Below are 20,382 nucleotides of genomic sequence, written 5' to 3' on the forward strand. Positions count from 1 at the left end.
TCTGTGCAGAATCCATTAGGACAAAGCTGAGTAACAAAAGCTAATAGGACATTAGGACAGCTTGGATGTGATAAGAAATAGAGAAATAACTTGTAATAGCCATGTTGAATTTACAGGAACAGTGGCATCTTTGTTCAGCGTCTTTGCTTCAGTGCATGCCAGTGGTGGATATGCCTTTCCAGGGATATGGAAAGAGGTTTGCCCCTCTCACTCTTGGCTGCAAATTTGGTGTTGACCTGGGCTGCTTCTTACTGCACTTCGCCTTATTTCAGCCCAACAGAGTCACCTCCCCAGCGGAGTGTTCACCAGATTGCCATGGGGTGTGAAGTAGTAGAGAAAATCTGGGAATTTTATAAGAACAGTACATTTATTGAGAGCAGTTTGCTATCCAGTGAAGCCAGAGCCTAGCAGATAATTGCTATGAGAAGTAGTTTTGACTCTTTCACTCCTTTGTAAAGCAGGACAGGAGTTGAGAACTTTCCCAAATTTGGACCAAGTGCAGTTTCAATGGATGTCTCAGCAGGTCAGTATCACAGATGTCTGTTCCAAACTGGTGGATAATTGCTTTGTGCAAAGCCATTCATGAAATAATTTTTTCCTCCAGGAATGTGAAATTTGCTTATTCGATCCCATTACAGAGCAAAGCCATTTCTTACTGTAGCAGAAATGTGTGCACAACTCAGTTCTTTCTGACCTACCTATGGCTTTGTTTTTGTTGTGAGAATATCACTTGGAGTATATTTTTTTCCACATTGCTTCCTAATCTGTCTAGCCTGATATTTTTCAAACCTGTGGTTTCCTTCCTTCTCTCTCTTATTTTCTGTTATTAAGTCTTCCAGACCACTGGAAATATCTGAGATGTTAATTTTATCGATTTTGGCACAGCACAAGTCTTTTTTTGGGTTGTAAGCAATGGGTGCTGTAGCAGACTAAGGACAGGTTGAGAAACAACAAATAGGCTTCCTGCTGTGGGCTGATGCTCAGGGGGAGAACAGGGAAGATGAGAGTTATTGCAACTGAATATGTACACTAAAATGGATGGATAACATAATTGATGTGGTACTGTACAGAGGAAAGATCTGGATGGTTTGCAAGTATGTATGACTGTGTTTAGGGTCTGATTCTGTTACATCCAAGCAAAGTAAATATTCCACTGGTATTTGTTAGGAAAGGGATGGTTTTTAGTCAGTGCCAGTCATTTTCCCATCAGTATTGTTGCCCAACCCTGGCTCCTACGTTCATGGTCTGTGAGTGGGACCATGTGAGATAAAGCAGGGAGGCAAGGGGGCAAGATCCCATGTGGGTGGGGAGGGTGGAAAGGAGCTGAGGAGGATGCAGCAGATTGAATGTCTCTGTCTATCAGAATAAAGGTGCTGCTGCAGACTCATAGGCCATACAAGAAAGGGCTAAAAGGTAAATGGGACTGAGAAATGGCATGATGTTGAAATGGCATTAAAAAGTGTAAATGTGCACTTTGATTTACCCTTTTCCTCAAAAGATGTGCTTGATGGGCAAGTCTGGCTCTGCACCATGGGTGGCAGGGCTGAGAGCCCTGTCTTGAGGTTTTATAGGCTTTTTTGTCTAGTTGATGCCAGTCACAATGGGACTGTGGGCAGCCCAGCCCTCCCCCAGTTCCCATCAGCGTGTTGGAAACTTCAGCAGAGCAGCAGAATTCCCCAGGAGAGCCCCATCAGCCTTCAGCTGAGTCCCAGTCAGACAGGACTTTCTTCCAGCAGCAACCCTTTTGGTCTTCAGCAGAGCTCATGAGGAGGTTTATTTAAAGCCCTGGTCCTTTCTGTGGAGGAAGGAGGAAGCGCTTCCTCCCTGTAGATCTCTATCCAAAGCTTTTGTCCACTTTCTTGCAGTCCCACCCTGCTTGGAGTTGCTCCAAAACCCAGCGCGCCAGGGCTGTGTGCTATTGTTCAGCAGGGTCATCCTTAGCTGCGGCTCCTCTCCTTTTCTAAAACACAGTCTGGGCACCAAAATGCTGAAGAGCTCTGTCCTGGGCTATGAGATGTATAAATGCCCATCTGCCTACCCTGTCCCACCATCCTTGTGCAGTTGGAAATGTCAGTTGCAGAGGAAATACAAGGGTTGACCTTTCTTTGGGAGGCTATTTGGTTCTTGCTACTGAGTTGTAGTTGTGAAACTTAAAGGTCTCAAAATAGGTCTGACAAGTCATGATCTCTGCAGCAGAGGGTCAAGAAGCTAAAAAAGTAGTGTTACCCACAAGAATGCAAGGGCCTAAAATGCTTCTAAAGTTCTACTGCTTACTCTCTTCAGAGCAGGGGCGGGGAAACGTTGGGATTATTTCTGTTATGCTGCAGTTATCTCAGAGAAGTCCAGCAGCAGGATCATGCCTGTGTTTGCAGGGGGGGTAAGAAGAGTCTGAATGACAGGCTCAGTCAGGGGAGAGTGCCAGCTGGAGGATTTACCTGATTCTTCCATGGTCCAGACTCACTTCAGCTGAGCAAATAAAACTTCTTCCTCTGGCAGAAACCTCTCACCCAGTGCCAGTGTGACTCCAAACATCAATATCAGTTGTGGAACTGACTCCTCTGACCCTGAGGGTGGTACATTTGCTGGCCTTCCCTTTTCAACACATGTAGAGCCAACAAAGAGCTGTTAGCAGGCTTGAAGGCAAGGGGAAGTGGCCTTGGTGGTGTGTGCTGAAAGATGTGTGCACACCCCAGGAGAAGGCATCACTTCAGAAACTCTCAATTCCTGCACCATCCTCCACCATCAGAGTCCTCCTTTTAACCACTGCCACAGCCTTTAAACACTTTTTTCCTGTTTCTTTCAAGAGGAAAAAATAAATGATAAATTATTGTGTTGATCTTACGCAAATGTTGCATTTACGGGAAGATCTTGTTGACATGGTTTCTCACACAGGATACCTTCTCCTGCAGAAAAGTTGCTGAAAGCTTCTAAGGAAATAGATAATGTTATCCTTGGGGAAGGGAAACTGAAATAAAAACAAAATCAAAAATGCCAGCCTGGTGTGGATCTAGTGTGGATCTTGGTTTGCAATAGATGCAGAATTTTATTTAGTGGGATTTTTTTAGTCCTGTTAGAAGTGGAGCAGACTGGTAGTTGATACCAGGTGTAGCTAAGGTTCTTTTCAGAGACCAGAGTGGTAAATTAAGAGGTTAGAAAATGGCTGGTCAGTATCCTGACCACCTAGTCTGGCCATACCGAGGAAAGCTTATCTGTCCATGGCCTGAGACATTAAAACCTTACAGATCAGGTGCTCTTTTTGCATCTGCTAAAGTGAAGTTCATGAAGATCCTTCCACTTGAGAGCGCAATTTTAAGGGGGTATCAGGAGTAGATTTTGTCCCTCATCACCTCTCCTCATGTGAACATGAGAGTCCCGTCCTCAACATCACTGTTGAGAGAAGGCACATTTCCTGTTTTTGCAATCGAGACCTTCACCGATGCGGCACCAAGGCGGTGGGACAGGATGTGCCCCATATGTGGTCTCAGGTGGAGGTCAGCTCTTCTCATCCCACGCCTGTTGGGATGCTTCCTGCTTCAAAACCATCACATCTCCTTCCTGTTACTATACCCAGTTAGGGAAGAAAATACACCCATTTGGCCACTACTGCCAGCAATTAGATATAAATATAAAATTCAGAGTGATTTGATTTTCTATTTGTTTCTTACCCAGCCTGTTAACAGAGGCTCAGCTCTAGGCAGCCCTCACCCACAGTGCTCAGAAAAATACATTTGGTGTGGGTATTGCTGGGGATGGAGCCCTGTGGTGGAGGTTAATGAGAAAAGTGATGTCTTGAGTACAGATTGCATGATTTGCTTCCAAGATGATTTGCATTGAAGTGTTAAATGTTACACAGAAATGCCAGAAGAGAGAAAGGATTTTCATAGGGCTGTCCTTGGTGCCCCTAAAATTACCACTGTCTCTTTTTTCTCCTCTGATATGGAGTAGTCCCTTTCTTGGAGACAGTCATATTGTTCTTCTGCATAATTTATAGTGAATGCACTTAAGAGCAAATCAAACTCTCGAGTGTTCGGGACTAATGGAAGCTGCAGCTACTAAATGTGTGGGCTGGGACTGGAGGTGTCCTGCTGTGCTGCTGCACCAGCCTCCTCTTGCCTTGTTCTTGGCTGCTGGGAGAGTCCAGTCAGTGCTGTCTCTGACAGCTCAGTGAAGGGCTGGTGCCCATTTTTGTAGGTATTTTAGAGGAACTAGTCACAAAATCATATGGTTTGCTGTTTTCTGGAGATAACTCTCCCATTTTTAGTGACAGAAGCTGAAGTGAGAGGTGAAAGATATTACTGTATCCCTGAGCATCATGCATGGCCAGAGAGTTGGTCTGTCATATCACTGCTGGTCACAAGGGCCCATTGTGCTCAGGATCCACCTGGCAGCAATACCAGTGCTCATCCCTGTGATCATTTGGTCAGGAGTTCACACAATCAAGGCACTGCCTTGGGCAAACGCCCAGGAGTGCCCTTGCAGGTGGCTGCCTGTGGGGAGCCACCAGCCTGGGTGTGCCTTGGCATGGAAGTCCTTGCCTCCCAGGGAGGACAGCAGGACATTGCAGGACAACTGGGTGTCCACATCCCAGCATAATTGTTGCAACAATCCATCACAAGGTGTTTGCCATTGTGTTTGTGAGGCACAAGGACTGCCCTGATAATAACCTGAACACAAACCTTGCATGATGTTCCCGGTGTGACACTTTGGTCCAGGGTGTGTCCTGGATCCATGGCTTTCCTGCACAGCATAGGAGTCACTGTAATTTTGGCTCCTTGATTCTAAAAATGAATTTTTAAAAAACTCTGTGAGACTGGTACAGTCACATGTACCAACTTGAGTAATATCCTTAGCTATTCTAAAGCTTGGGCTGATTCCTACCAGCTAATTTGGTCTTCTGCTCCTTGAATTGCTGCATCCAGCAGAACCAGGTTCCTTCCTAATGGGTGGGATGCTGTTCTCATTTCACTCTCAGTTTTTAATTCACATTTCTGTAAGGAAAAAAATCCAGAAAAGTTAAACTCTAGGTTTGCTATTAGATTTCAGTGTTTTTTCATTCAACAAACAGGAAAATAAAGGTGTGAAATAATCTGATTACTGTTATTAGTGTATACCACTGAAGGGGAAATAGAACACTGTTTTAAGAAAAATTTTGGTTTAGTGGAATGTATTTTTACAAGGAATTTAGCTAGTGGCTTTTATGCTATTTTGAAGTGATTATCAATTTTTTTTAAAAAAAGGTACTTTAGAAATCTAGATTAATAAAATAAATGGGTGCATATATATTAGATTTAATATTTCTGGAACGAAAACCACCTGTGTATTAGTAGTAGAAGAAATTGTTAGCAATAGTTGTGTATTTGGAGGCTGAACAGGTTTGTGATAAAGAATCTTTCTCTTCTGGTTGATTTTTTTTTTGTCCCCAGTGTATCTTAATACTTTTAGTTAATGTTGAATTTTTGTTAGAGACAGCTGGTTGGCATATCTCCAAAGCCACATTTTGGAACATCTTTTTGATGCCTTAAGTTTTAGCTTTCATTCTAACCATATTCTGTAGTGCATTGGTATATAATCCTGAACTTCATATAGCAAGCAATATAGCTAGCAAGTTCTCCTCCTAACAGTTTAGTTAGACAAAACAATCCTTTTCCAGCCCAAGAACCAAAGACACCATTGCAGCTTCAGGCCCAAAAAATATGAACAAAAGCAAATTGAGGAGAGCAATTTGGGAGGATGGGACTTTATATCCTGAAGCTGTAATTGGACAATTAACCCAAACATGTAAATGGACCAAAACTTATAAAAGTGTGAAAACTTGTGACTGGTCATTCATCTTGGGTGTAGCCTTGGCCAGGCTCTTGTACTGCCCAAGGTGTAGCCCTTGAAGGCCTTTTAATAAATACCTACTTTATTCCCTTAACACTGTCTAGCCTCTGTTCCAGGTAGCCTCTCTAGGCATAATTTTCACTAAGGATACACCACTAAAGAATGATTTTTAAGTTAAATAAAAAAGGTTTTTTTCGCTCTTTGAAGGCAAACCCAATTCTCTTCCCTGCTCTGTTTCAAAGTAGCTACCCTGAAATCCCCTTGATGCCTCCAAGCTCTGTATCTCAGCACAGTCCCTGCAGCTGGGGAAGGATGTCAGCTCTTTTCCTTGTTTTTATTTAGGCATCATTAGCAGAGAGGATGGTCTTGCAGACCATGCCTAAGGGCTGGGTATCATCTGTCATTGTCCCCAAACTCTCCATCTTCTCCACAGGAGTGGCTCTGATACTGCAGAATTTGTTCAGGTGCCATTGGCTGTCTCTTGTTACTACCAGAGTTTGACTAATTCTTCTGAAATTTAATCTGGGTTTCTTTCTCCCAGGGCTGTGATTATTCTGTTGAGATTTTTCCTGTGATTTACATTCATCAATTAAATAAATGCATCATAGGAAACTTATAAAATCTAATGATGTAACAGCCCAACTGTGCTACTTCTGTGGTTTTAATTATATTAACAACACAGTGCCTTGTGCTAATTTTTGTCACTTTTCTTCCCTTTTTCTAAAAATGTTCTCTCTGATTTCCCAGTTCCCATCAGGAACCTTCCCCCATTCTGCAGGCCAGCAGTCACTCAGTTTTATCAAAAATTATGTATTACAATACTATATTCAGTGAACATGATGTGGGTTTTTTCTCATGCAACCCAACCTTCTCAGAAAAAGGCCTTGTGCACAAAGACATTGTGCAGACATGTTTTCCTTGATCTGCAGTATTGTGTAAACAAACTGTAATTATTTTAAGCCTTGCCAACTTTGCACACTGTCTGAAAAAAATAGGACTGGCTGCTTCTTCCTTGGTTTTGTTTAAAAAAAATGGACAAAGGGAGGAGATGAGGAAAATCCAGTCATGATTTTCTTTTCCTGTCTGCAATCACAAGCTGCATTACTGCCCAAACTCTTCCCACCCAAATTAACCCAATATCCTAATTTACTTGAACTATTTCTGTGCTTTTCTCACTGCATTGGTAATATTTGCCCTTTACAGTAATAAGCTCTCCTCCCTGAGCTGGAGAACACCATGAAGAGCTCTCCAAAGAGCTGCCATGTTTCTGGTCCCAACATGGGTCTCATTTATTACTCATTAGCAACAAATCATGAATGTTTGGGGGTAGCTTGTGTTGCTTTTGCTTCTTTTCAGTAGTTTGTAATTATACCATCCATGGCAAACTCTCCTCTGCTGGTGGGGGTCATTGTTGGTGGGCACAGTGGGTAGCAATGGGTGCAGCAGGTGTCAGCATCCCCTTGCTCCTCACTGTGAGTCCAGCACCTGGAAAGATGCTGCTGCTGTGACCTGCAAATGCCTCTTCACCACACACTTGTGATCCGAATGTAAAATGGTTCTCAGGTTAATGTACTGATGCTCATTGTCAGTGACTAACTGATTTTTCCTTGTAAATCAGGAATATAATCCTGAATAAAGTGACTTCAATAGATGGGATCAACTCAGACACCTGCAAGCAAATTTATTCTGTTTCAGCTTTTGCAGCTGACTCCATGAAATGAACATGCCAGCCTGGAAATATTTGTCTCACATAGCCACTTGCAGGGTTGGAGTATTTGTAATTATATCCTTCTTTGGCAAGGTGGGGAATAGGTGGTTATTTATAATGGATTTTCATCCCAGACATGGAGTCAGGTTTTCAAGACCACACAGTTCCTGTGTATGTGTTTATGGATAAACTTACACAGTGAGGTGGATTGAAGTCCCTTTATCAATTCACTTCACCTTTCAAAGGACATTCAATGAGCACATGTGAATTCTTAGAGTTTCCTGAAACTGAAATGTGGATGGTATACGAAGTGGTCCTTCCCCTTCACCCACTGTTTTTAATAAACTTCTAAAAAGGATTGAACTTGAAAGCAAGTTGCAAATAAGCAACGTTTCTTATATAAATAAAAGCAGAATTAGTCACTGAAAGTGAAAAAATTAAAAAGACCATTTATTTATTTAGAGTGGCCTTTTTTTTACATGTCAGGTGAAAAAAGCAGAAGCAGCTTCAGCCCCTCTCAACACGACCCTTTTGCATCTCAAACCCTGCAGGTTTTGAATTTTTTGCAGCATTATTGATTAAGGTTTTTCCTTTTATCTCACTGCTTCTATTATTAGCTTTTCAAGAGGTGAAGATACTCCTTTTTGCAATTCAGACTTTTATCAGAAGGTGTTACTTTTGGCCCCGTGTCTGCAGCCTGGGAAATCGAGGCAGGTGCTGCAGTGGCTGGTATGTGGGTGTCGGCTTTTGCCGCAGGGCAGGAAAGAAGTTCACATGAGTTTACCAGGCAGGACCAGATATCTATAGCAACGTATTTGTATATCCTGTGCCCTGTCTGTTGCAACGCTCGTTGCTTAGGATACTGACATTAAAACATGTAACAAAATCTGCTCTTCACTCTGGAGTTCATTATCTGTCCCAGCCCATGTAAGTGCGCATTTCCCTCCCCTGCTCAGAGCAGAACCACGGACCAGCCCCCGGCAAAGCAGGGTCCAGGAGATGTTGTTATCATCCTGTTTTGCAGCCTCTTGCTGCACGATCATTTTTTACCTAGACATTTGTCACTAGCTGGGGTGTCTGGGAGCCCATCTTCCTCTTGCAGCACGGCACAGAGGAGCTGCAGGTTTCCTAAGCACATCTGTGTGTTGGCTGAGTTGGTGTGAGCTGGTGCTACCGGTGCATTAAATGTATTCTCGAGGGTGTGCTCCTGAGCTGGGGCAACACAGACCTTTAGGGGCTGAGGCTCACATTTGGATTACCTGTGGGGAGTTTTCTGTGGGCTTTTGTTTGTGGGGTTTCTTTTGTGGTTCGCTTGTGGAGGTTTTGTTGGGGATTTTGATTGCTTTTTTGTTTGGTTGGTTTTTTAATACAAGGATCAAACTTTTGAAAATAGAGCCTTGGTGACAGATCTGATGCTTTAGGTATTTTAATAAAAAAATCTTCCACCCCCGTTGAAATGGTTCTTGCATTTCAGAACAACCCAGGGCAGTGTTTGCTGCCTGGCTTATGCTGTTCTTATCCTTTGAGCTGCAATTCTAGAGGCGCTGTGCTACAGCTTCATGACTGTAACACATTTGATACACTTACACTGCTTCATATGTGAGCACTGCAAGAGAAATGGTGCTATACTTCTCCCCCGCAAAGCAGAGAAGTCAGATAATATGAAGAGTATTTGTTCTGTTTCTCTGTTCACTGTCTTTCTCAGCTGGAGAGCACCTCTGTCCTACAGACAGGCATTTCATCAATTTTCCTCTTTTTATTAGCACTAAATTAGTATCCAAGGGGGTTTGCACATGGAAATACATCTCTAAGGAGTTATTTCTCCTTTTGCAGCCATAACTGATTCACTGAGACAATCCCATCACGGCAGTTTTGCTTTCACAAGCTTTGCAGTAAGAAGCTGGTTTGCTCTCTGGCTTTCTGGGTCTCATGGTCAAAGCGTGGTCCTAGCGGCTTTTGTCGGCAGAGAGTTCTTGTAAAAGTGGGATGCACTGAGCTTTGTTACAAGTGTTTCAAATACTTCAGTGCGTGGATGCTGACAGCCAGTCCATCTGTTGGTAAAAACACAGAATTGCTACTTTAGCTGTTTCAGACTTTGCTGCAGTTACACACCCCAGGGCTGCATAACCCAACGTTGTGGTTAAACCACAGCCCCCAGTGGAGGAGGAGGACTGGGGGAAACAAGGTAAATCTGTGGATTGAGATAAGAACAGTTTAATAACTGAAATAAAAGAAAATATTGTTATAATAATGATAATAAAAATTGTAATGAAAAGGGAGATAATAAAAAGAGAGAGAGAGGTAACATCCAAGAGAAACAAGGGATGCACAGTACAATTGCTCATTCCCTCTGACAAGTGGCAAGTGCATCCCTGAGTGGTTACCGGCCCCTGCCCCAACAATCCCCCCAGTTTATATTCTGACCATGATAGTATGGAGTATACCTTTGTTCAGTTCAGGTCACCTGTCCTGGCTCTGCTCCCTCCAAATTTCTTGTGTACCTCCTCACTGGTAGATCATGAGAAACTGAAAAGTCTTTGACAACTCAGCAACAACTAGAACTTCAGTGTTTTATCAACATTATTCTCATTCTTAAATCAAAAACACAGCCCTGTGCCAGCTACTAGGAAGAAAATGAACACTTCCCCAGCTGAAACCAGGACACCAGCATGTGTTTTGGTCTCAGTTAAAGATGTTTTTGCTCAGGCCTTTGCTATGAGATTATTACTGGTTTTTTTGTAAGCCTAGAAGGACAGAGGTTACATTCAGGTGGGAGTTCTCTGGCAGCTGTTTGAGTCTGGAAAGAATTAATTAGAGCAGGCAGCAGCACCACATAATTTTAACAAAAACTTTGGTGTGAAACTGGAACAAAAGTGCACCTGCATTTGCCCCTGTTTAAGCCTTACATGGCCCAGCGTCTCTCATGAGCAGTGATTGACTTGCTAAGCCCTCAGCTCTGCATTTAGACTACCAAGCTGTTCCTTGTCTGATCACCTCAAGGGCATTCCTGCGATTGTTTTTCTTACTGCTATGATAGTGCCAGATGCTCTGAGGGTTCTGCTCATCAGGGTAAGCAGGGACAGACCTTGCTGCAGTATATGTGGCACTACTCACCCTGGTGTGATGGGAAATGAGGGAACGGCAGGCTGTGCTGGTGTTAGTCTCTGCTAACAGCCCAGGGCAACGTATGGTGCAAGGATGTCTCTCCTGCCTTGCCATCTACACCCACTGCAACAAGTGATTTAGCTGGTAAAGGCTCATTTTAAAAAAGCAACAAAACACAGCCCTAATCACAGGACTGACCAGAGCATCCCCTTGCTCCCTGTGATTTCCATTAGCAGCCATCCTCTGAGTGGTCTTGTGGCTAAATCAGCTGCTGAGCCTCTGGAAAGTGATTTCATGAAAGCATTTTATAGCAATCGAATGAAATGTCAGTTGGATGCCAGCAGCAGGGGTTGCTGTCGTGATTAATGAGATATTTAGGCATTTCATTTTGAAGGAGCTACCTGCAACACAATTTACATCAAAGCTGGTTTTTTTAGATGGGCTTTAATAAATTAATGTTAATGTTGGTTATTTAATTATTCACATCAAATTGGTTACAACTGCAGGATTGCATTTGGGCTGAACATGTTATGAAGCCTTTCAGAAAGCTCATATGCAAAAAAGGTTGTCTTCAGAGCGTTGCACATCTTCTGATATAAAGTGATGTGGAAGAGGAGGAAGGGTTGAAAAGGCCTGTAATCTTTTGAATGCGAAGATTGCTTGAATATAAAGCTTTTGAAGCTGATATTTAATGAGCATTTCTTCAAATAACAGGATGTATCTAGCACTAGGAAGAGTAGTGAAATCTAGTAAGTGGGATTATTACCTTACCTCTTTGTTGTCTAGGGGTCTCTATTTTTAAGAGAACAGGAATAATAAAGGTATTTTAGGAAGAGGGAGAAATCAAACTTTTTCAGACCTCTTTTAACTACCAGTTGAAAGTTTTGCAGTCCTGAACCCTGTAAATCAGTAAAGCTGAGGTAGTTTCTTCTCAAAGCCCAGCTCCTTTGTTAAGTGGTCTCTACTGTTCCTCCTGCCCTTCTCCCAGGGAATTCTGAGGCAGTGGTTGGTGAGGCAGGGGCTGCCTTTTGACCCAGACACTAGTTCTTACAAAGCACTGGGAATCATGAAGGGAAGGTGCTCACTGAAGGCTGGAAACTGCAGGCGCCTCCTCACCTAAGGACAGGAACATACTGTTACAATTTCTGCTCTTTAAAGGAAGGGACCACATCTGACCCATTTGCTCCAAGCTGCTCTTTTCTGCAATTTGACTTCAGCAGACTAGAATATCGTATTTTCTGCCCTTGGCACTGCAAGGATGACTATCTGGAGCAGAGTAGATTCAAAGATGGAAAGGCAGTGGCAGTAGCTGAGAGTGGTTTGACTGGAGGGCAGCCTGATGCTCCCCTAGGGGTGATGCTGGCAGAGACCAGGAGCTGTAGCATCCCTGCATGTTGGGAGTAAACAGAGGTATGTCAGGTAGGTCGAGAAAACTCTGCAATAAGGGACAAAAATAAAGCTTTGGAGTTGAAATCTTGGCAGCTTTTCTGGGAAACAGAAGTGCTAATGATAACATAGTTGTCTGTTAAGCTTGGTGCATGGAACTAACGAGCAGCTGGCTGGGTTTTGTCTCTGAGCATTAAGCTACAGAGCAGGATGTGGATTTTTTACATTGTTGAGGCAGTGCACAGACTTAGTGGAATACAAATAAAACAAGCTTACATTCTGCTGTAGAGCAACTTATTTTTTGCTGACCTTTAGCATTTTAAATTTTTTTGGGTTCTTAATGCATGCTTGGAATTTTTACTCTCTGGGAAGTGCTTAGCCCCTGTTTTTCCTGGTCTCTGCATGCTTTGCAGCTCAGCTCTTGCAGTTTCCAGGTAGTCTGCAGTGTTGGCCTATTACTAACCTGTATTCTGCATTGGTTCTGAGCAAACCCAACAGGCACAACAATCTGTGCAGAGAAATATTATTTATGCAAACCAGTCACAGGGGTCTGGATGTGACTTTGTGCACACTTGTGAATAAAATTCTTGAATTTGGGGAAGAACATGCAGCTCAACCTCTAGCTTGGCAGCACAGTTTAATATTGCTAGGTAGCCATGAAAGAGTGCAAGGGTTAAAAGCCAGAAATTATCAAGGCTTTTTTTTTTCCTGTTGTTGCCTAAGTGCAGATTGACCATCTTTTATTTTGCTGAAGGAGCTCTCCTGTTGCTGGGCAGTCTCACCTTGTGTGGCACAACGTGGGAACTGTCAAGAGAGAGGACAGACCCAGTCCTCTCCTGATATCCTGATGAAATCCTGAATTTAAAAGCGCTTTGGCCCTTGTGGGGGAATATTGAATCTACTGAATAAGCTCTAAATGTATAAACCCCAGTAAACCTGGAAAGAGTTGCTTTGCCAAACATTTTACTTTAGAAAGCCTTATTCTCTGATTCTCTAGGAGGTCTTGAAAGGATTAAATCCCTTGTGCTGGTGCTGCTGTCGCAGTGATCCATCTGCTCATGCTGCCTCTATGGCTGAGATGAAGAGGGAGAAGTCTTTTGGGGTGCTGCTGTTGAGCATGGGCTGTGCTGAGCTTACCCTTTCTGCATCCTCCTGTGACCCTCAGGTGCCACAAGGAACACCAACCAAGCCCCACCACACAGGGGCAAGCCCCCACTGCTGTGGGGCAAGGGATGCAGAGAGAGAGGAGAAGCTCTGTAAGCCAAAGGGTTTCAAAGAGCATCTGGACAATGCAAACGTGACTGGCACAGAGCCACCTGCCCTTCCTGCTTCTTGTTCAGCTGCATTTACTTTCACTTTTGAATACATGAATTTTTCTTTCCATCACTGCTGCTGTCCTTGCCCTCTCCCGCTCAGCCATGGCAGCAGATCAGCCTGTGTAGGGATGCAGCGCTGGGCATCACAAGCCATGTGATGGAGGAGTAGGATTGCAACAGAGAACTAAAATACTGAGCTTTGTTATTTCCCATCAATTAAGGATTAATAATAAGAATTAATATTTCCCAAACACTTCCTCCTGAACTACCTTCCTTTCCACAGCGTATTTGTCACTGGGAGACCCTAGAGGAGAGGAAAGGAAGCCAAATTAAATGAGCTCTTTTCCTGGTGATTTGTAGCATCCTTTTTCTCCTCTTTCCCCCTTGCCCCAGGGGCATCCTCTGTTTCTCACAGGGTTCTACCTCTCCCCAGCCCCTTTCTGCCTAGTGTGCCTGGAGCTCAGGCAGATTTTCTTTTGCTTTGCAGCTGCTGAACCCGGACCCAGAAGAGGATGGGGAAGCAGAACAGCAAGCTGCGCCCCGAGGTGCTCCAGGACCTGCGTGAGAACACCGAGTTCACAGACCACGAGCTGCAGGAGTGGTACAAGGGCTTCCTAAAAGATTGCCCCACGGGGCATTTGACTGTAGAAGAGTTTAAAAAAATATATGCAAATTTTTTTCCCTACGGAGACGCGTCGAAGTTTGCGGAGCACGTTTTCCGCACCTTTGACACTAACGGCGACGGGACGATTGACTTTAGGGAATTCATCATCGCCCTGAGCGTCACCTCCCGGGGCAAGCTGGAACAGAAGCTGAAGTGGGCATTTAGTATGTACGACCTGGATGGCAACGGGTACATCAGCCGTGGGGAAATGCTAGAAATTGTGCAGGTGAGGCATTATCTCTATCAGACATCTTATTTGTGTTGCTGTAACCTCTTCACCACGAGACAGCTGGAGCTGGAGATGAGGGATGTGCTGAGCTGGGTCACTGCTGCCCCTGGGAGGTTCCTGAGCCAATGGTCCCCAAAGGGACCCACGAAGGGACCTATGAGATGCAGATGAGGAAAGGGCCTGAGATATGAACAAGGCATTTGTGCAGCTGGCCTGCAGTCAAAATTATTCAGCTCTCCCTGGGGGTTTCTTAGTGTGATGTTCATGGGATCAAAAAACCCTAAATGTAAATTCTATTGACCTGATTAATCTCAGAATTAATGCTTTGAATCTTCAAATCTGAGTCAGTGTGAACTCTGTATGAAAGGCTGTAGCATGTCTTTGTCTCCCAAAGGCAGAGGACATGTAGACCACAGGCTGTGCTGGGGGCAGGCAGTGCAGTCCCCTGTGCCCCTACCCCACATGATGGCAGGGGTTTGGCCTCAGCAGTGGCTGCTTGTCACCCACTGTGCAGCTGAGATGTGTGTCCTGTGCAGTGCAAGGGAGTCATACATCAGCCAGTGCCCTGACACTTGGTCCTCATGGCTGAGGTGTGAGGTTTGGACTGCAGATACTCTAAAGAGGTCTTATAATTATTCACATTCTTGTATGTCTAAAGATGCATTTCCTTACCCATCCACAAAGAAAAACAACCCCTATTGCTGTGTATTCATATTCACCATAATCCATGTAGCACCCCACATGCACATGTGTAAGTGGGTGCAGGGTTAGAGCCAGACAAAGAGGCGATGGCTTAGCCCAGCTGCAGAAGAGAGGGTTGCACACCATTGTCTCCTGTATTTTAGCTCAGTCCTGCTCATATATTAATCTAGACTCTGACTTTCAGTTAAACTGACCCAGCACTTCTTTTGAATCACAAATGAAAGCAAGAAAAAAAAAAATAAAAAAGCTGCAGTCAGAAATTTCTATTCATTTTGGTTTATAAAGTCCTGCAGCTGCCTGCCAGGGTCAGCTGTCTTTTTCTGTTGCAATAGGCTTAAATTCTTTTCTCTGTCCCATGCCTTATCATTTGGGTTGTGTTTTTCTTATATCACTTTTTTAACTTTTTTTTTTAATACTCAGGCAATTTACAAAATGGTTTCATCAGTAATGAAAATGCCAGAGGATGAATCCACTCCTGAGAAGCGAACAGACAAAATCTTCAGACAGATGGACACAAACAATGATGGTAGGATTGCCACTGGTACCCCTTCCTAAGCTCTAGAAATAGAGGTTTTCTAGCCCAGCCTTGGTAGACGGCAGAATTTGGAGAGATGGGGTAGGGATGTCCCCACTGGTGCCTCTGGTCTCTGCCTGGCCTCACTGAGCATCTCTGGTCCATAAATAGGGTGAATTCTCCTGCTGGGGGACTGGTATGGGAGCAGACCTTCCCTGACATTTCATGGGTGAATCCCCTTCTGCAAAGGCTCTTCTGAAATTCCTGTGTCCATTGTCTTTGTGTTATTTTCTCTGGGCATAGCACAAACTTGGCACAAGGTTTTGCTCCCACTGCCCTTGATAGGGTTGCACTTTTGGGCTTGTCATCAGTAACATGAGTCCTGAATGTGGCTGGGCACCTGAAAGCAAAAATTCCCCTGGGTTCATAACACTTATTTTCTGTGCATGTTTATGGAATGTATACATACATGGTCACACACCTCTGTTGCACTATGAGCATCAGCGGGATGTAGCAGCTCCCAGGCCAGGCTGTGAAGCTCCCTGATAAATTATCTGACAGTGTACCCATCACAATCCCTCCACCTGTGCTGGCTTATTACCATGGACTTGAAAAATACAGGCAAAAAATGATCAGTTTCCTCTTCTCACCAGCCTGATGACATGTTTTCTTTATTCCCAGCTGAGGTGGAGCTTTTCCCTGAGAATTACCTGTCAGAGGCTGAGGTGGCAACTGCCCACATCAAAGTCAGGAGCTGTGTCCTACTGATGTGCTCAGTGGGAGCAAATATTTGATTCTAGCACTGAGATATGAAGACCTGAAAAAATACCATCTTATGTACAGAAAGGGTTTTATTTATGAGAATTTTATGGCTGCATTTTGGTGTCTGCTGCTGCAGTCCCCAGGGCAAATTCCTGGCCTTGCTGAAATCCTCAAGTATTTTACCTTTGACTTCACCAAAACTTGCACTTCATCCCCTGGCTTGACATGTGGAGGGCCCTAAAATAACATGATTAAAATATTTTTGGTCTGCAGAAAGTAGCAGTGCATGCAGATGTGTAACAGAGTAGTCCCAAAATCATTTATATATATGCATCCTCCATATGTTGCACTTTGTTGATGAAATAAAATCATTCTATTCCCAGTAAAACATCAGCCCTGCAAGCCATGAAGTGCAAAGCAATAACATCTGCATGTGTGTGTCTGGTGGCTGAAAATGTTTCTTCCCCATCTGACTGTTGGGCATTGCAAATAGACTTTGATTTTGGCTTTGCTTTTAAGTAATACAAGGCAAGGGGCAAACTAATAATATTCTGATAATTAGGAGAACTCTGCTTTTGTTAAAAACACTTGGTTTGGGAACATTAGCTTAAAAGCCAGAAGTTAATGTGCCACAGGTTTCTGAACTTCTGTAATTTCTACAAGAGGAAGACTTACTCATTCATGGAATCATAGATCTATGTCCCTAAGTGCCACATCTACACGTCTTTTAAATGCCTTGGGCAGTCTGTTCCAATGCTTGACAACCAATTTGGGGAAGAAATTTTTCCCAATATCCAACCTAAACTTCCCTTGATGTAACTTGAGACCATCTCCTCTTGCCCTATTTCTTGTTACTTGGAAGAGGAGTTCCTCCCTGTTCAACCTGTTTTGGGTGCTGGCCACCAGGGTCATTCTTCTTCCATGCCCACAACAGGCTGGTAGTGTCCTGGGGCTGGTGCAAACTGGCACAATGAGACGGTGCCTCTCTCTCTTTGGGTGCATGTGGCCAAAGGTGGCAGCAGGTACCTCCCAAGTGCAAGATGTTTGTGTGTGGGTCCTGTCTTGAGCATAGCAGTTTGGGGTGGGTAAGGACAGCCCTGGGCTGTTGTGTGAGCGCAGGGTAGCATGAGCTAAATGGGAGATCACTAGACATGATGATGTCTGGGATGCAGCAAATTTTTGTCTCCTCCTTTTCACAGGGAAAACTGTTTAATTTTTCATTAATATTGCCACATCCTATTTCTGCCCTGGTTCTGAGTGCTGGAGCAGGGGAGTATTGGTGCTAGCTACCTGCCAGGGGGCTGGGTCTCCCCATGATGAGGTCTGAAAGACCAGATGGAATATTTCCTCCATGCTGTGCCATGCCATTCCATGTTTGAGACTGTTTGAGCTAGGGGACGCTGGGGTGGTTGCTCCTTCAGAGATCAATTTTCAGATCCTCAGACTGTCCATCCAAGGTCCATCCAAGTCAGTTCCTCTGGCCTAAACTAAAGATGCATAAACCAGAAGTGCTCAGGAGCAACACATAGCAGTAAGTGTGCCCCAGGGCTGGTCTTGCTTGTAAAAAAAGAAAAAAACAAACCCCATCCTGTTCCTGTACACCCAGCAGGGCACAGAAGGTGACTTGCAGAGTCATGGAACCATGGAATAAATTTGGGTTGGAAGAGGCCTTTGAAGGTCATCTAGCCCAACACCCCTGCAATGAGCTGGGACATCTTGAACTAGATCAGGTTGCTCAAACCCTGGTCCAACCTTGTAGGTGCCAGAGAAGCCATGACTGCTCAGCTTTATATGTCACAAGAAAGAAGAGGACAAAGCGGGGATATTTGGAATATTTAGGTTTAAAGTGCTGTAGTATTACAAGCATAATTTCAAAGCATACATGTGTTCAGGTACCATAGCTTGTGTTCATGTGTCATGTTATTTGCATAGTCTGGTTCTGAGCAAAAAGCTGCCAAATGGTATTAGTTGTTTTTAGATTTGGGACTGTATTCTTAAAAAAATAGCAATTATTATGCTGGATTGTTTTGCAGAAGAAAAATGCACTTGGGCTTAAAGGCTTGAGTAGGATTTAGCTGCTGTGCATTGCACTAAATTCCCCTCGCTGCCTTTGCGATAGATTAAATAGATGCTATGTTGCCTCGGTGAGGAGAGATTTTTTGCTATAGCCATGGTGACAGGAACAACTGACTTTTAAAAAATGATTTCCATTTTGGTTTTCCTCCCTGTCAGGTAAACTGTCGCTGGAAGAGTTCATCAAAGGTGCCAAGAGCGATCCCTCCATCGTGCGGTTGTTACAGTGCGACCCCAGTAGCGCGAGTCAATTCTGATAAAAGCGGACAGTGTGCTCAGAGAATCTCGGCTTGTGTCCTTCAAGCTTTGCTCGCAAACGGATGCCTTCTCAACCATCCCTCCACACTTTGCGGATAAGATCCCGTTGCCAGATTGTGCGTGTGTGTGTGTGTGCGCGTGTGTGTCCGAGCGAACCAGCCCTCGCTCCCCCCACTAACACCAGTGCAGTTTTCCTGCGGCAGCTCCGTTTCTGCTTCCCCGTAATGTTACGATTCACTCTGCACATTTTAAACATTAATCGAAAGGTATGTTTACATGCAGCTATGAGAGAGTTCAATGGCTGGTGAGCTACCACTTCACTTAGTCCGTGAGAAAGGTTATGGTCCTGTAGTTTCCAAGAAGATGCTAGGTAGGACTTTTACCCAAAGTAGCAGATGGTAGATAATTTATTTTGCTTCAGAAATTACTATGTTGAAAAAAAAAAAAAACAGAAAAAAAAAAGTGGACTGAATGGAATAGAAAGTTAAAAAAAAGAAAAAAAGAAAAAAAAACAGCAGCTTTCCTGGGCATGGTTCCAATTTTCTTTTTGAGGAAAATTGCTTGCACTTATCTAATGGTCTTTACTTTCTTTTAATATATATATAAATTATATATATATGGTGAAGTAAAATTTTAAATATTTAGGTCATCTATTTAAGGCATAAAATAGAATTCAAGCTTTGTTTCTTCTAGTCGTCTGTGATTTATTCAAATCTTGAAGATTGTTTTTTTGTGATATTTATGCATTAGCAAATTGCTGTTCCAAAAGAAATGCATGACTAGCAGTTTGTGGATATTTCACTCTGTTTAATTCCTGAATGCAAATATTTGTTCATTTTTACTGTCAGTCATTCCAGCATTACTGTATTAACAAAAGACCTGAAAGGAGTTCATCCTCATTTTGTATTTCTCAGTGGAGTCCTACTTTCTGGTGGTTGCTGCATTAAATGGCTTTTGAGTGCCCTGAGGTGACGTGACTGGCACTGCTGTTCTCGACTTGGCTACACCTCCTCCCTTTTGCTGTCGATATGTTAATAGTCTTGTGCATTCCAGTGTTATTTAATATCTGCCTAATGCCAAGAAATATTAATTGAAATAAAAGACTACTTTTCTTGTCACTGCCTTGTCACTTGGTCTAAGCCATGCACCAAGTTCCTAGCGTCAGGTATTTGGGGAAGGGCAAGGATGGCTCCCTGCACAACGTCTCCCAGTCTTGTCCAAGACACGCTGCCTTTTAAGTACATAAAGATTTTGGGAGCTGGCTGTTGTGGCTGAGTAACACAGTGGTGTTGGTTCTTGTGGGACCCAGCTCCATCCCAGCTGAATCCAAGCTGAAGATGGCAGGAAGGTGACAACTCAATTTCAGCTGGATGCAGAACAGCTCAAGGCAATGAAGAAAGAGCTGCTGACCCTGCTGGCTGGTCTTATGTGACCACAGGTTTACAAAATAAAACTCCTGTCAAGTACCAGGTACTTGCTGTTAGACTAACATTTGACATTGTTAGCATGGGAAGCAGTTTTCTCCACATTCATCAGGTCTGCAAGTAGCTGCATGAGCCTACCCTCTCTACAAAATAAAGTATCGAAAAATTATTGGTCCTGAAGTTAATGTTGAGTATGTAATGAAGGGATTTTTGCTGTGTAGAATGTTCTAGTAGCGGTTACATGATAATACTTTAATATTAAAAGAAAAAGAGAAATGCTTGCAATATCCAAGTGGAAATACATTTAGTGAACTTGGTCTACAATACAAACTTGTGTCAGTGCTGCCAAGCAAAAGCGTATGTTCATTTTTTCCCCTGGAAATTTAAATTTGAGCAATTAAACCAACAGACCTTTCAA

At 43.6% G+C, this 20,382-nt stretch overlaps 1 protein-coding gene across 3 annotated transcripts in view; it reads left to right on the forward strand.

Moving 5' to 3' along the window:
• HPCAL1 (hippocalcin like 1) overlaps window positions 1-19,658 on the forward strand; it is a 64,709-nt gene extending 45,051 nt beyond the window's left edge. For all 3 annotated transcript variants that reach the window (XM_088053346.1, XM_014251488.2, XM_014251487.2), the window contains 3 exons: window positions 13,826-14,228; window positions 15,354-15,459; window positions 18,442-19,658. In XM_088053346.1, coding sequence (XP_087909472.1) covers window positions 13,851-14,228; window positions 15,354-15,459; window positions 18,442-18,539 — 582 coding nt within the window. In that variant the 5' untranslated portion in view covers window positions 13,826-13,850 and the 3' untranslated portion in view covers window positions 18,540-19,658. The remainder of the gene's footprint in view (window positions 1-13,825; window positions 14,229-15,353; window positions 15,460-18,441) is intronic.
• The last annotated feature ends 724 nt before the right edge of the window (window positions 19,659-20,382 follow it).

The sequence above is a fragment of the Pseudopodoces humilis genome, chromosome 3, assembly GCF_049639895.1.
Source record: "Pseudopodoces humilis isolate 2021_Gansu_Grassland_sample_001 chromosome 3, ASM4963989v1, whole genome shotgun sequence".
Taxonomy (NCBI): domain Eukaryota; kingdom Metazoa; phylum Chordata; class Aves; order Passeriformes; family Paridae; genus Pseudopodoces; species Pseudopodoces humilis.